At 46.0% G+C, this 14,853-nt stretch overlaps 1 protein-coding gene and 1 long non-coding RNA gene across 3 annotated transcripts; both read right to left on the bottom strand.

Annotated features, from left to right (window-relative positions):
* Positions 1 to 2,497: 2,497 nt before the first annotated feature.
* On the bottom strand, positions 2,498 to 4,650 carry LOC108350223 (uncharacterized). Of its 2 annotated transcripts, XR_015677614.1 has the most exons (4): positions 4,498 to 4,650; positions 4,152 to 4,224; positions 3,351 to 3,456; positions 2,498 to 2,771 (listed from the first exon to the last, which is right to left on the bottom strand). It is a non-coding gene; the product is annotated as an uncharacterized LOC108350223 (long non-coding RNA). The 2 variants fall into 2 exon arrangements; XR_015677620.1 differs by lacking the exon at positions 4,152 to 4,224 and having other exon boundaries at positions 4,498 to 4,649.
* Positions 4,651 to 6,377: 1,727 nt separating this feature from the next.
* On the bottom strand, positions 6,378 to 14,579 carry Otp (orthopedia homeobox). The gene is given in 3 exon segments (NM_001100523.1): positions 6,378 to 7,178; positions 12,738 to 13,147; positions 14,400 to 14,579. Coding segments are annotated over 3 exon segments (978 nt in total). The 5' UTR covers positions 14,437 to 14,579; the 3' UTR covers positions 6,378 to 6,647.
* Positions 14,580 to 14,853: the final 274 nt, after the last annotated feature.

The raw sequence follows: 14,853 nt of genomic DNA, 5'->3' as shown, positions 1-14,853 counted from the left end.
AGACTGAATGAAGAGCGCAGAGGCAAGCTAGGCTTAATAAAAGAATTTCCCTACTGTGGGCCGAGATTAGACATCTACCATGCATTCAAGTGGAGCCTGCAAGACCACTTGCTGTGGTCATGGAATCAGAACTGGATGATTTTAAAAATCCGTTAACGTTGGGCATGTAATGCACACCTTTAGTCCCAGCGGAGGCAGGCAGATGTCAGTGAGTTTGAGTCCAGCCTAGCCTACTGAGCGAGTTCCAGAACAACCAGAGATGTTACACAGAGAAACTCTGTCTCAAAAAACCAAAAAATAAATAAAAAAGATTCATTCAGATACTAAGGTTTTATATGTATGATTAATGATGTGTTTAGTTAACACAAGGAGAAAATGGAAAAGTGGCTTATCCTGAGTTGTAACTATTTAATGTCCAATGCCAAGAGACCGCCCCCCCTCAATGAAGTCCTTCAAGGACTGATAAGAAGCATCTGTCTGAAACACCGAAGACTACAGGGCCACTACCTATGCACAGTTGGGTCTTCCTTTCTCCACCTACAGTCCCATCTTCCTGAAAGTATGGGGTAATAGTGAAAGTGTCTTACCACCTCTGCCCAGAGCCCACGTCACAAGGCAACATGTTCATTGATAAAGACTTCATACACAGTAAAGAGGTTTCTGTGTGGCACATTTTAACTCTCTTGAATTAGCCTCTGGAAGGATGCGGTTCATAAGAAAGTGGTGCTTCTGGATGCTTGAACCTTTATTTTATGCAGCTAACATGTCCCTTGTTTAAATTACAAGTGTGAGTTATTAAACTTTAAATTTAGGAAATTTCCTCCCCTGAAAATCTGCTAAGAGAGATGTCTACATGTCACTTCAGTATTGCTGAATAATCCGAAGATGGGACTTGGGGAACCATCTCTGCCACCTGTTGTGTGACCTTTGGCTGAGTCTCAGTTTCCTCGTTCACACATCAGGAATATGCTTTACATGTGTGCCATGATTGAGTGAGATCACATGCTCTGTACTTCAGACATGGATTCAGATAAAGGGACTGAAGAGAAGACAGTGAATAAACACCCTCTGAAAATAGAATTTCTAAAATAAATGCAGAATACATGACATTAAAACAAAGTAACCCCAGAACTCAGAATGTTGAGGCCAAAATCTTTCAAGTTTGAGGCCACTGAGACCCTCTTACAAATTTTGTCTAGTTAATTAAACAAGAATAGTTTTTAAACAAGTCAGTTTAGTTTCAGTGACTTCAGTTTTATGATTATAAAAATCTAGAAATAATTTTAGTATATATGCTGTATTTTGCTGTTTTACAGTGTGTTTTTTTTTAATTTCCTAAGAATGATACTTTTTTGCATGTTAAAGGTTTCTACGGTTTTTAGTCTGACCTTGAGTTTATCTTAAATGGAATCAGTAAGTACTGTGAACAAAAGCATAGAAAGCCCGTGACATTTCAATGAAAGTTATAAAGAACATATACTGCATATGGCATGCAGGTTAATTACGTATTTCCTGGTACTTAGGAGTTATTTCAGAAGTGAGATTATGACAGCAAGAGCCACGGCAACAAGTGCGACGGAGATCCAATATGGCCTTACAGATGGCAACTGGGACGTGCGGGTCCTGGAACATGAGAATGGGAGATGCAGCTTAGCTACACAAACAATTAGCTGTGCCTGCTTAAACACTGTGACACCGTCAGAATTGGAAAAAGATCCTCTGTGGAACTCATACAAGAGTTTTCTTGGTGCTGTCACATAGGAAATCTCATAAACCCACGCCTTATCTTGATAGTGCATAACTGAGAAAAAACAAAGGCCAGAAGCAGTGAGTGCTCTGCTCCTCTGCTAAACAGGCCCAGTTCCTTCACTAATAGTTCCTTTACTGAAAGCTCTGCACTGATAAGAGCCGAGAGCAGGCAGGGCCCCCCTTCGTTGCTGCTTTTGTTTTTAAAAATGAAGCATAATTTCTGTATTGGATATGACGATGGGCTTACAGCCATTAGCTATCATGTTAATAATTTAGAAAATACATGCCCAATCACTTGTGTTCTTTCAATTCCTATGAACACAGCTGCAGCCCACATTAGAAGCGAGAATGAATGAATATTTTTCAGATGAGATGTTTGGGCTGAATTATTAGGGTAGCCTGTACTACAAAATTACTAATAAACATTGCTTCTGGCTCAATTTAGCCTGAACTCAGTGAACCTAGCCAATGGTGACAAATCAAAACTCTGAAATACCCTATGAATGAATCTAGCTAATCAAGAGCCCTGTAGGAAGTAGATGCCAGGATTAATGAGCCAGTAGTTCCACCATGCCATGTTGTTATTTCTTCACACAAATGCCCTCAGATGAGATTATCTTTATGTCTGAGAGGGAGAAAGGGAAGGTTACATTCTTTCAACTGACAGGCTAACTACCGTCATTAGGGTACACATCTGTCTGAGCTGAGCTTTTTCTTTATCCCAAAAATTAAAACACAAGGTCCGCCATGCAGATTAAAAACGTTTTCATTTTCAGGGAACGAAGTCACTGAGAGCAATAAATAACAAACCACCCCAGAGCTGGAATTCCATCTTCCTCTTCTGTGTATCACTCCTTACAAGTTCCTTCATTTACCAGAATTGTTCTGCATCCCATTTTATGCTCAATATCTGACATCATCTTTAGCATCTTCACCGTATTTTTTCCATCAACAGCAAAAGCAAATGCAGCATCATTACTACATCATTACTCATATGGTACATAGAATACTTAGTGCCAATTCTGAGAAGAAAATTAAGATACAAGGATAAATATGTATATGGAAATAAAGCAATCATATAGTTATGTCATAATGGACTTTGACTTTTCTGGCTTGCAGATAGTAACAGATGTCAAAAGGGCTACTCAGCAAAGTGCGATTCATCAGAGGCTGGACGGCTAGCATGCTGTGCTCATCTGACTTGCACTCTGATATTTTACACTGCTACTTGCTCCTTACTAACCTTAATTAGTTATAACATTAGCAAACTGCAGTTAGAGTTGCTTTCAATAATGAGTAAAAATAACATGAAATATTATTCTGTTGGGTTTTTTTTTTTTATTCCCTCAAAAGGCAAACCCTTTCATGCTTGTAATTGAGATTCTCAATCTGCCTTTATCTTTGTTAAACTGTCAACCTCAACACTTTGGCTAGGTTAGCCTTCTCCTATCCTAATGGTACATATGACTTTAAACTGTTCAGGATTCTTATTACACACACACACACACACACCACCACCACCACCACCACCACCACCACCACCCACTACCACACAAACAAATATTATCCCAGAGCCAGGTCAAGTGAAAAACTCTCTATACTTTCATTTTAACGCTGGTAAAATAAGCACGACATTACAAAACGTGTCTTTGAAAACCTCTATCACTTCAGTTGATTGCAGCTTCTCATCGGTGTTCTGAGTTAGCCCTTTTTTGGGGAAAAAAAGAAGAAGAAAGAAAGAAAGATATTATTTCCCTTGCCTTTGAGAAATACAAATTTTAAAGATTCTATTTAGCAGCCTTTATTGCATTCCTACATCATAAAGTTATGCTTTATAGCAACATAAAAAAGCTGTAAAATTAGCATCCTTGTAAACAACCTTCCATGCTCACTAGTGAAGCCATCAGCGGTGATTTGTACTGATCTCTTGAATGCAGCTTGACATTATGGTATCCAAAAGGTTTTTTTTAAGCATTAGCATAAGACAAGGGAGAACATAAGACATGCAAAAAAAAATTAGTCTTCATCTCCTGATGCTTTATAAACATGAAGATTTTCCTGAATTTTAAGAAATATTTCAAAAGTACAGAAATGTTCCATTTTTATCCGGCATGGTGTGCAAGTGGTCTGGTTCTCGGGATGCAGGGGCAGGAGAAGCACTTCAAGTTCCAGGCTAGCCTGGGCTACATACACAGGCCCTATCTCAAATGCAACGATAGGTTGCATTTTAATATGAAATCCAAAATTATCGACCTTCTCTCTTACTATGTTCATGTTTCTTTGAGAAATGTACAACTGAAAGACCCTGTAAATTCGCTGACTTGCATATAGTTAAAAATCCCTTATGTAATACGAACAGATGGTTTTCTTTATCATAGAAAATCATTCCTTTCTGCCTTCACCTTTGAGGGGATCCTTTGTGCTCTGGTTGTTGATCATTACATGTAGGTCTTAAGGTTGGCACAAGACTGTAATCTAGGATAAGGGTGCTTTTAGGGTCCGGCAACCAAATGAGAAATCCTCCCGTGGGAAACGGGGTGCCCTCCCAATGCCTATAAGGACCATTAGATTTCAGATTGATCTGGTTAGTTTTCCAAAGCAAGGCTGTGATATCGATTTGCCTCCGGGTCTAAACCACGCCGGCGACCTTCCCCGCCGCCTGGTCCGGAAGAAACAGCAATTTCTACCGCGCCTTGAGGGGAAATCCGGGCAGCACGTGGCTGAACTAACTCCGAGGTCAGCTGGCACCTGGAAGCATGGACTCCTAAGAGAAAACCAGAGCAGGCCAACGGGGGGACGCCGGAGGAGAAACCAGGCGTCTCTCGGGACGGGCCACCTCTCCGGAATCCTGCCTTTGCCACCGCCAGGGCTGCCCGGGAAGCAGAGGCCCGCGGCCGCCTTACCCACAATGCCCTTGGGGAGCTGCGCCCACGCGCGGCGGACCAGTCGCGGCCTAGCGATACGCCGTGGCGGCTGTCAAGGCTGAGGCTTTCTAACCGCGGCCTCCTCTGGCCACAGCCCTCACCTCAGGCGCGTGCAGTCCGCGGGGGGCGCCCTCCGCGCCTCCGTCGACGAACCCGAGAGTCGTGTCAGCGCTCGACCCTGTTGCCCACCTGCCCTGCCCCAGAGCCCGGCGCTAGGCCCAAAGCCTCGCGATACTCAGCTCGCGTGGAAAGCTCGCGCCTCGGGCTTCCCGCCGGACAGGCCTTGCAGGCCAGGCCCTGTGTGCTGCACAGCAGTCAGCCTCGCTGTAATGACCTCACGGCGCTGCCCAGGAAGAAATTCCGAGTCTATTGCAGGGGCGAAGGGCCCAGGCACCCCAACCACCACCTCCCCAGCTAAGGCTCTCCCTCTCCCCGCCCTTCTGAGACCTCCGCTTCCTGCCAGTCAGCATTACACCAGAACCCATCATCCTCTGTACCACATACCGAAAACGGTTTTATTTTCTCCAGTTACATTTAACTTAATATAAACGCGTCCGGAAAAGTCAAATGATATGCTTTATATTAGCTCAAACATTTATTAAGAAAACCAAAGTCCATAAATAAGCACAGACATTAAGTTAAAACATACCACAAATTGACCAGTATGTAACAAGAATGCTTTATCTACACAAAACATCCTATTTCACATGTTTGTTCATTCTTAGAAAGCGCTTCTGTTCTCTGGGTTTGGATTTGACCAGCACATGCAGAAAGAGCTGATTGTGTTTCTCTGTACAAAGTTGCAGGGTTGTAGATGTCCGCCTGCATCCACCGGCGGCCGGCAGGAGGCCGAGGGGGCACGAAGGACGCGATAGGACGACCACAAAACAACCAAGGGCACAGAGCAGCGAGAAGAGAAAAACGGAAAAGGAAGCAAAAACGAACACCAGTCTTGAAGGATCTAGAAAAGAGATGTGTGGCTTTTTGCTTTTACAAAAAGGAAAGAAAAAATTTTTTCCTTACATGTGTGTTTTGTTCTTCCTAGAAAGGCCTATCAAAATGGGAAAGACCACCTCTTCATCACATAAGTGCCTAAGTCTGCTCCAGCCACCCAATCCGCTGCCTTGTTCCTCCTGAGAAGCCTTCCCTTCTACCCCCTCACACAGTTGAGCTTAAGAAAAGAAAATCCGAGCTGTAAAGAAAGCGGTCTTTTTTGCAAGCCAATAGAGGGTTGCATGGACGTGACTGGATAGACAGGGTAGGGTGGTGGTCCGGGAAAGAAAGAGAGGAGGTCGGAGAAAGAATACGGGGCTAAATCAAATGACATCAGTTGGGCCCTCAGTTGAGGCGGTTGGTAGCAGATGCTTGTCCACCTTTAAGACAAAAATCCCTAACATTGTGCTGTACCTTGAACACGTCCGTGTGTGACCAAGATGCACGGTGTGTGTTTGCGCGTGTAGTGTCTGAGCGTGGGTTAGTGTGTGTGTGTGTGTGTGTGTGTGTGCGTGTGCGTGAGTGCGTGTTTCTGCCCACAAACCAGTCCATTGGTGTCTGATTTCAGATCCTGAGTCGACTCCCTGGTAAGTAAAATGGCGGGAAGGATGCTTTCTGCCGAGCGCGAGAGCAGGGACGTGAGGCTCGGGGAGAGACCGAGCCCGAAGGGAGGCGCGGGCGAGGCGGGGTCGTGGGGGTTCGGGAGGGTGGTGACCGAAGTGTGGCCCGGGTCGCCGCCTGGCAGAGGCCGGGAGGAGGGCGCGAGCACGACCTGGGCGAGCGGGAGGCCGAGGCGGCGGGCAGCACGGGGCGAGGGGAGCCGGGCTCGGGGAGGGAACTCGGGAGGCGACCTCGCCGGGGCTCGGGAAGGACGGTGGACACCGGGGAAGGGGAGGGGCTGGCATCCCGGCGCGCGCGGCCGGGGTTCTGGGGGAGGGGACGGGGGCGGCGCCCGGGCGCAGCGGGCGGCGCGCGGCGGCATTAGGTGAAGCTCATGGAGACTGTGTGCTCGAGCGCCTTGCGGCGCAGGGAGGCGATGCTCGTGCCCCGCCACACGTCGCTGCTGTCCGGAGAGCTGCAGAGCTGGGGCGAGCCGGAGACGTTGCTGGGGCCGGGGAGGGAAGCGGGCACCATGCCGGGGAAGGCGGGCTGGTAGAGGTGCGACTGCAGCCCCGCTCCGTTGGAGCCCGCCAGGCTGTTGGACAAACCCATGGAGTTGGGCGGTGGCCCCGCCGCCAGGCTGCACTGGGACAGCGACTGCGCCATGGCCTGCTGGCGGCCGAGCGCAGGCGGCAGAGGGAGCTGGGACACCCCGGGCATGGCGGCCGCCGCCCAGCGGGTGTCGTTGGCGTGGAAAGAGCACAGGCTGTCGCCCATGGCGGCGGCCGCGGCGGCGGCGGCCGACGGGAACTGGGGCAGCCCCGGCGTGGGCAGCAGCGTGCCGGGCGCGCGGAACACGTTGGTGGTCTTCTTGCGCTTCTTCCACTTGGCGCGGCGATTCTGGAACCAGACCTGCAGCGGGCGGGGATTGGGAGTGGAGGAGGAAGACAAGACCCCACGAGGTTAGCGAGCCGGGTCGGAGCTTCAGGTCCCCCGAGCCCGGCTTCACACTATCCCTCAGCCCCAGGCTAAACTGACGGCTCCGAGCTCGACACGACCCCACGGCCAGCGCGAGCTCGGGGCTCTCCGCCGCTGCCGCGGAGCCACGCACGTCCCCTTTACCGCCACTGAGCGCAGAATCTTCGGCGCTCTCAAGGCGCGGAGCCCTCTAGCCCAGAAGGCACCGAGCAAACAGCACCTCACATACCACGGTGTGCAGCGTTCACCACCCGCTGCGCTCTGGCATAGTCTGTGCATTGTCGTCAAGTAGGCATGTGTCAAGGCTCGACCCACAGGTGTACAAATGAAGATAAACATGAGTACCCATGTGGCTTAATAGCATGTCTTATAGCACTGATGGGGTATAGAATTTTCAGAAACACTGGAAATTTGGGAATTGATGAAAGGCCACGAATGACATAAACAGTTTCAAAATCGAAAGACAAAGGAAGCCCCTAACATCACGGTTGACAGAGCAGAGAGGTTAATATAGTGACCCGTGTGGCAAAGTGAGCCACTGAGCTACGGTGTTATTTGGTTGCTACCTTGATTTCTGATTTCTCCCTCAGAGCTTGGAGCAACTGACACAAGGCTCCTCCCCCTCTCTCTTCCAAAACACTCTGAGGGCGCCTTTCTCTGCGCCATTCGGGTGTGCTGGAACTTGCTGACTGAGTCCGGAACGCCTGGGCCTTCGATCTAGGCCTTACAGTAACTTACTTCACATTCGTGATAACACGTCCTCTGATACCTGCAAGCTGCACGTACCCCAACACGCCTCTCGTTTTATAAACTAAAGCAAAATTCTGACCAATACGAAGGAAAGGAGGTCATCTTTAAAACTCATGCTGGTCAAGATGCAAATCTAAATTTGCTGGGACAGTGGACATTTTTTTTTCAGGGAGAACTGTCTATTAAAATATCCATAAAACAAGTTTTTGTTTTCTGATTCTGGCCCAGGGATTTCAGAGCCTATAGGGCAAATGTGCCTACAAATGTGAAAATCACTATCAAAGAGCAAAATTTCCTCTGCGTGATCCTTAAACAACCAACCTATCCGACCTTGATAATTTCCCATCTCCATCTATTTGGATTTTATCTGCAAGGGAGTGGGGCTTTCTCGGTGTGCTTACTTGGCAGACTTTTCATTCAAAATCTAGTTAGCGAGATAACCACCGATACTAACTATAAAATGGTGGGAGGGGGCAGACCGGATATTAACTAGTTTCCTCTTAAAAGTTGGCCAACACAACCTGCTCTCTGAATTTTGGCTCCAAAGGTGATTTATCTGGTAATCCGATCTATGTACTCGTTGATTTGCAAGCTGAAGTGAAGTGAAGAGGATATGGGTATATTTGCCTTCGTTCTTGGTAAACTAAGAATTTATAGCTATGCAAGCAGGCATAATCTTTGCTTCCCAGTGTGAACCGCTTTGCAGCCTACAATTCTCTCTGAGTCTGCCCTTGTCTTCCTGTCTTACCTAGGACTTCGCTCACCACTCTATCTTTCTCTAGTTTGTACATCATTTCCCACAATGCCACTGAACCCAGTATTGATGCCCAATAGCATGCCCTTAGCATGAGCCCTCTAGAGTTGTGCCTCGGGGACTAGTGAGGCTTCAGGGCCCCGATGGCGACGATAGGGTCTTTGTGGCTGGATTGAGCTGTTAGCAGCCTTTGGCCTTGGGTGGAAAGTGAGGAGACCTAGGGTTGCAAAGACCCTTTGCAGCATTCATCTGACACTAGTTTGGGAAGTCGGACACCCTTGACTGAGGCTTGTCAGTGTCCAAAATTTGCAACTTCCTAGGAACATTTTGAAAGGTAGAGTCAAGACCAATTCCTAACACTCCCCAGAGCTAGTGAATCCTAAAGGGTCGGTGTTTTGGAGGTTGGCAGAAGGCGTGGGGAAAGAAGCGACAGAAAGAAAACAATGTCAAACTGCTCAGCAGAATCTCAAGAGCAAACATTGCTGCCAAAAAGGCTTCTGAATTCAGACTCTGCTCGTGCACACAAGGAAAAGAACCACTGTTAAAGGAATATTAGAGGAATAATCGAAAAATCATGCTCAATTATCTTTGAGGGTTAGTAGTCAAAGGATGGCTACAAAGTCTTTAATGTTTCATGGTTTGCTGAGATTCAAGGGGGAAATTCTACACGGAGCCTGCGCACTCTCATTGCAAGCTACGATGCATATGTTTTTAAAATGTGAATGTTTCCACTTGAAAACTAGAGCATGACAGGTTAAAATGCAGACAAAACCTAAGGGAGATTTTTGGAATGCACTGATGACAACTCCAGGAAATATATTAACCACAGTCAAAGACCCAACTTTGTACTCAGTTTGAAATGCAGCTCTCCTCAGAAAAATGCTTAATACAACAGTGAGAATCTAATGGGGGTTGGAATCTAAAAATCTACTTTCATGATATCTGCTGTTACAGTAATATAGACATACTGTAAATGTATTTTAAAATATATAACCCGTTTAATTCCCCAGCTATAAATGGCTCAGAAATAGAAAAAGAGGGGGAGAAAGAAAGAATACCCCCCCACACACACACTTGAAGCAAATGCTTTATGAAGACCTCATTGGAATCCAGCAAATGATTAATGTGCAGATATGGGAGGAAATCTGGGGAGCTGTATTAAAGCCCAGATCTCAGGTTCATTTCGATCAGCCAGCCGTGAACTCTGGGCCGAATTCATTACACTTTAATAGTGCTGGGAGAGGAAGAAAATGCAATTTCTCATTCCATTAGAAAACTAGAAAATACTCTCAGCTTGTCCCCCTATTAAGATGTGGCAGGTGACAGGGCCATTCTAGGGGACACGGTCAATGGAATTACAGCACATTATTTTTGTTCGTATAAAATATTGAAAGGCAAGCCTGACTGTGCAGAAGTTATTTCACTGATTTGGTTTTTATGTAAATAAAATATTGAAAGTTAATTAATCCGTGCTAGAGACTAATGATTATGCTTATTATATTGCATTTGATCGCGTAATTTGCATGATTCTCGCATTGCTGCTTAATAAGCCATTCCAGGTTATAAATAATTCTGAAATTGGTTTCTAATAATGGCATGCTATAAAAGGAATGGTTTTATTACACTATCCAGAAAAAGGGAGCAACACCATACAGGAAGTGGCCTCCATGTGAGTAGAGGTGCTTTAGTAAACACTTCAAAATGTGATAGAGTCCAGATAAAGACAAAAAAAAAAATACTGGGTGATTCAGTCTAGACTTAAAGGGATCTTTGGAAACATGCATGCGCACTAAGTTAAATGTTTAGATCATTTTTAATCAGTGCAGTGGCCCACATACTGGAAAGAATGTGTGGCAATCTGTTAACTATAAAGAAAACTATGAAGCACTCATCATATAAGAATGTAAACCAATTACTATTTAATTTGAATTTGGTCAAGGAGCAATGGTACAGTGAATCGTGAAGTAAATACATTTCCCATAAATTATTTTTGCATTACGTTACATAATGTTAATCATTTTGAAATGTTAATTAAGAAGGTTATGTTGATCTGATTACTTTTTAAACTATGAAACATTATTTTTAAAAAATATTGAAATTGCTGTTCTATTAAATTGTTTTTAACAGTAGGCTCAAGCTATTATCTTTGGTTGAACATTATGCTAGAGCAATTAACATACTTTGTCTCTTTCTTCTTGCATATTCTTTTGTGTACTTTTTGAAAGTAACTACCACACAGTTTATATTTTATTTCATTTATAACTTTTTCTATTAAAAGAATCACTGCCATTAACCTTTGGAAGACCTAATAAAGTTTAATAGACCTCATTTTCTTTTTTCATAAAAATCAGCCATCCAATTATATTTTATTTGTGATTCTAAGTTCTATTTTAATTTGAACTAATTAACAATATGTCTAGGTTAAGATACAGCACTGCACTCTTTTAAACAAAAATTGATAGCAAAGATTCCTCTTGAGGGTAAAAAGTAAATTTGTGGACTTTGATTCTTCGATATTGAGCCTACAATCAAGTATTATTGTTGGCACAGATTGGGCTTGTATATTTCTATGACAGTTTGAACCCACAGTTAAAAAGAAGTGTAAGGTGAAGGTTTAAAGAACATTAATATGCCTGAACTGTAATATAGAGTATAATTAGTACTCTTCACACGTGTAATGTCTTTGCCCCATTGTTCAAGCTTTTCGGAGTTCATTAACAAATACCAAGATTTTTATTGAATAAAAATATTAGTCATTGTGAATATTTATCTATTAATTTGACCATTTTAAGTCCCTGGGATATTCGTTTCTTGTTAGAACAAAAGTATGTATTCCCGTTTAGATGATCTACAAATGCCGAATGGAAATAAATTCTAATTTCCAGACCAATCAAATATAAAAATCTGGAGTTCTTAAAGTTCATTTGCAAAATCAGGTAGCACTGGCTTAACAAATTTTTCAGCTTACCACCCAAGATTCTAGAAGGAAAGAGAAAAAGGTTCTAAGTAGCAACGAAATATTTTCAGCACCGTGGATAGCTCAAAGCTAGGCGCTAAGCTTCGTCCAGGAGCCCGCCAATGAAATAGTACACCTTGCCAGTCTTTTCGAAAGAAAGAAAAATGGGGTTCATTAATCTTACATTTTTCTCTCCCAATTTTCATAAGAGATACAGGTGAAATTTCCTAGATTTCATATAATCGCAATTTGATGAGTGGCTGGATAAAACTGTGGGCACAATAACGAATTCCTCCATTTCGATGTAACCTTTCTGACCTGAAAAGTTCTTTTTTTGGGTCAAATATCCACAAAACACAGTGCTCGTGTCCTGCCTTGCTCCTTGGGAGAATCTTAATTATTTTATTAGAATTAAAAACTCAAAGTTCATAGGTGGTGGAGTATTCCCGGCGCATTAGTAGATTACCTAAGGCCAAAGCCTTTGAAAACAACGGAAGCTGAGGGTACTTGCCTGAAAGACCAGAGAGGGTGATATTTAAGAGGCTAAAACCCCACCTGGAAGTTTGAGGATGCCACCCCGTCCTTTTAAAGGCAACCATTGCACCGTGATTCTTCTTTCTTGTTTTCTGTATAATTATGACCTTTCTCCCATTTATCCAAATTCGTAATAGAAACTCATAACGGGGTACCGAAATATTTGTCAGTAGAGTTGGAGCAAGGTGCGCACTGGGCTTAGCTTCTGGGGAGACAGGAAGGTTCCCTTCTTCGGAGGAGGGAGTTGAACCCCGCAGTCCCAGAACACGGGGCTTGCATATGAGGAGTTTTGAGGTGAGAGATGTGGCTACAGTGAAGTCCATGGGGGCCTGTCGGTCGTCCTAACCGATGTTTGGACAGAGTAGGGGACCCCTCCGACCCTGGAATGCAGTAACAACAGGCGCACAGCCCAGGATCCCAGCAGGACACGATACCTACTTTGTGCTCGACCCTCCCACTCCCTCCTTGCCTTCTTCCCCCGAGCCCGAGCCCGGTGTACCTGCACTCGCGATTCGGTCAGCCCGATACGCAGCGCTAGCTCCTCACGCATGAAGATGTCGGGGTAGTGAGTCTTGGCGAAGCTCCTCTCCAATTCGTTGAGCTGCGCTGGGGTGAAGCGTGTCCGGTGGCGCTTCTGTTTCTGTTGGCCCTGCTGCTGGCCGGCTTGGCTGGGGTTGGGGCCGCCCTGGGGCCCCGGCTGCTTGTCTGGGTCTTTGGCGCTCACCGCCAGCGAAGCAGGAGTAGAGCCCACGGTGGTGATGTCCTCGCCCGGCAGCAGAGTGGCTCCTTCGACTGGGTCGGAGTTGGGCGCCAGGTCCCCTGGATGGCCCCCAGGGTCAGAGCCCCCCACGCCCAGCCTACACTTCACCGCCTCCCGGTGGCCCAGAAGCTCGGCGGCATCTTTCATACCTGAGGAGGGAAGGGGGTCTCGATCAGTACTGTCCTGGCGACGTGAGGAGCCGGTGTGTTCCCTGAGCGGTTCTGCTTCAGCCCCATCCACCGCTCCCTCCGCTCCCACGCTCGCCCAGCGGCGGAAACTGCCTGGTCCTCAGCCCGGTTTCCCAGGATTTGGACAGCTAGGTTGAAATAACATCTCCTGGCCTTCCCTTTCTCTCCACAGCCCGTTCTAGTGGTTCACAGCTTGTGTCTCCCACAAAAAAGCCACTCCCAGGCCTGACAATGAAAGACGCCCGAGTCCTTTCACTAACTGTAACCCTGGTGTCCCAGGAAACCTTGAGAAAATCCTTAGACGGGGGATGCGAGAGAGAAAGAAAATAAGAGAGGGCCTTGGAGGCTGCTCCTCCTGACCATAGGCGCTAAATGAACTCTGGCCAATTCCCTCTGACTTTCGGAAGACGAATATGTCTCCAAGCCTTCCACCCCTCAAAATAAACCCAAATCAGCTCCGCCTCCCCCTCAAATCAGAGAAAGTGTTTGGGAACTGGAGTCACATCCATCACCGAAGCCTCCCAAGCCGGAAACCCAGAACCCGGTAACCCAGAGAGCGCTAAAGAAATTCGAGTAAACGCGATAGCCATAACAGTGAATCAAACTTTAGAGAATTCAACTTTTCTCTCCTGAGAAATAAACGGCGGCTCGTCCTTCCCAGGCACTGGCAATACCGAGTCCCTGTAGAAGGCAGGGATGTCTGAGAGGATGAGTTTTCTTCTCAACCAGCACATTTAGCCGATCTACCTTCATACAGCCGCTTCTCCTTCACGCCAGATTTTTTTTTTTAAAGAAAACAAATTTAAGCACACTCAGAGGAGGAGGAAGTGATAGGAGGGGAGAAAGGAAAAAAGATGAAAGAAATTCCAAATCAAAGCAAACAAGAGTGAAAACAGAGAGAAACACCTCCAAACAAATTATCGCGGGCTAGAACTCCTTTCCAAATAATAATAATAACAATAACGAAGGGGAGAGAGGAAGAAAAAATAAGAAAAACAAAAGTGTCAGCATTCCCAACTCCGTTTTGTTTTGGAATCTACATATTCCATAGATTTTTTTTAAGACGATGTTAAATCAAATTAAACTTTAATACAGCACAATTACTTTTAAAGAAATTAGTCCATTTAGGGCGCATTAAGGTAAAATAAGGAACAAATTGACAATTTCCTGCCCCGGCTTCTCCTGGCTGCCCGGGTGAGAGGCGCTCACTCACCTAGCCTGGCGTCCAGGAGGTCGGCGTGAGACAGCATCGCGCACCGCTCCAGGGCGAAAGCTGTTCCCCCCCAAATTTTAGCGGCTTTAAGTTATTTAAAATAGATATAAGCTATAAGCTATACGATATAGATATATATAGATCACCTAAATGAAAGAAAATTCGGTTTGTGGTTAAAAAGGGGGCTTCTTGCATTATAATGTCCTTTAGAGAGACGGGGAGGTGCTTAACAGTTGAATGAACCCGTGAGCAGCTCGGCGAGGGGACCAATCAGGAGGGCAGCCTGCAAATGTCAGCGCCCGGAGAGTCCCCCACTCCGCCCGCCCGCCCGCCTGCGCCTGCCGGGAGGAGGCGGCGGCCGCAGCCCAGGCAGCTCCAGCCTCCAGCAGCCACTAAAGCAGCAGCGGCCACCTTGGCCTCGCCCTGGGCCTCTGGGCCGAGCCTCCGTCAGTTC

This window comes from Rattus norvegicus, chromosome 2, assembly GCF_021556685.1.
Source record: "Rattus norvegicus strain SHRSP/BbbUtx chromosome 2, alternate assembly SHRSP_T2T, whole genome shotgun sequence".
NCBI classification, from domain to species: Eukaryota; Metazoa; Chordata; class Mammalia; order Rodentia; family Muridae; genus Rattus; species Rattus norvegicus.
Note: the sequence above shows the minus strand (reverse complement) of the source record. Positions and strands in the feature narration are given on the sequence as shown.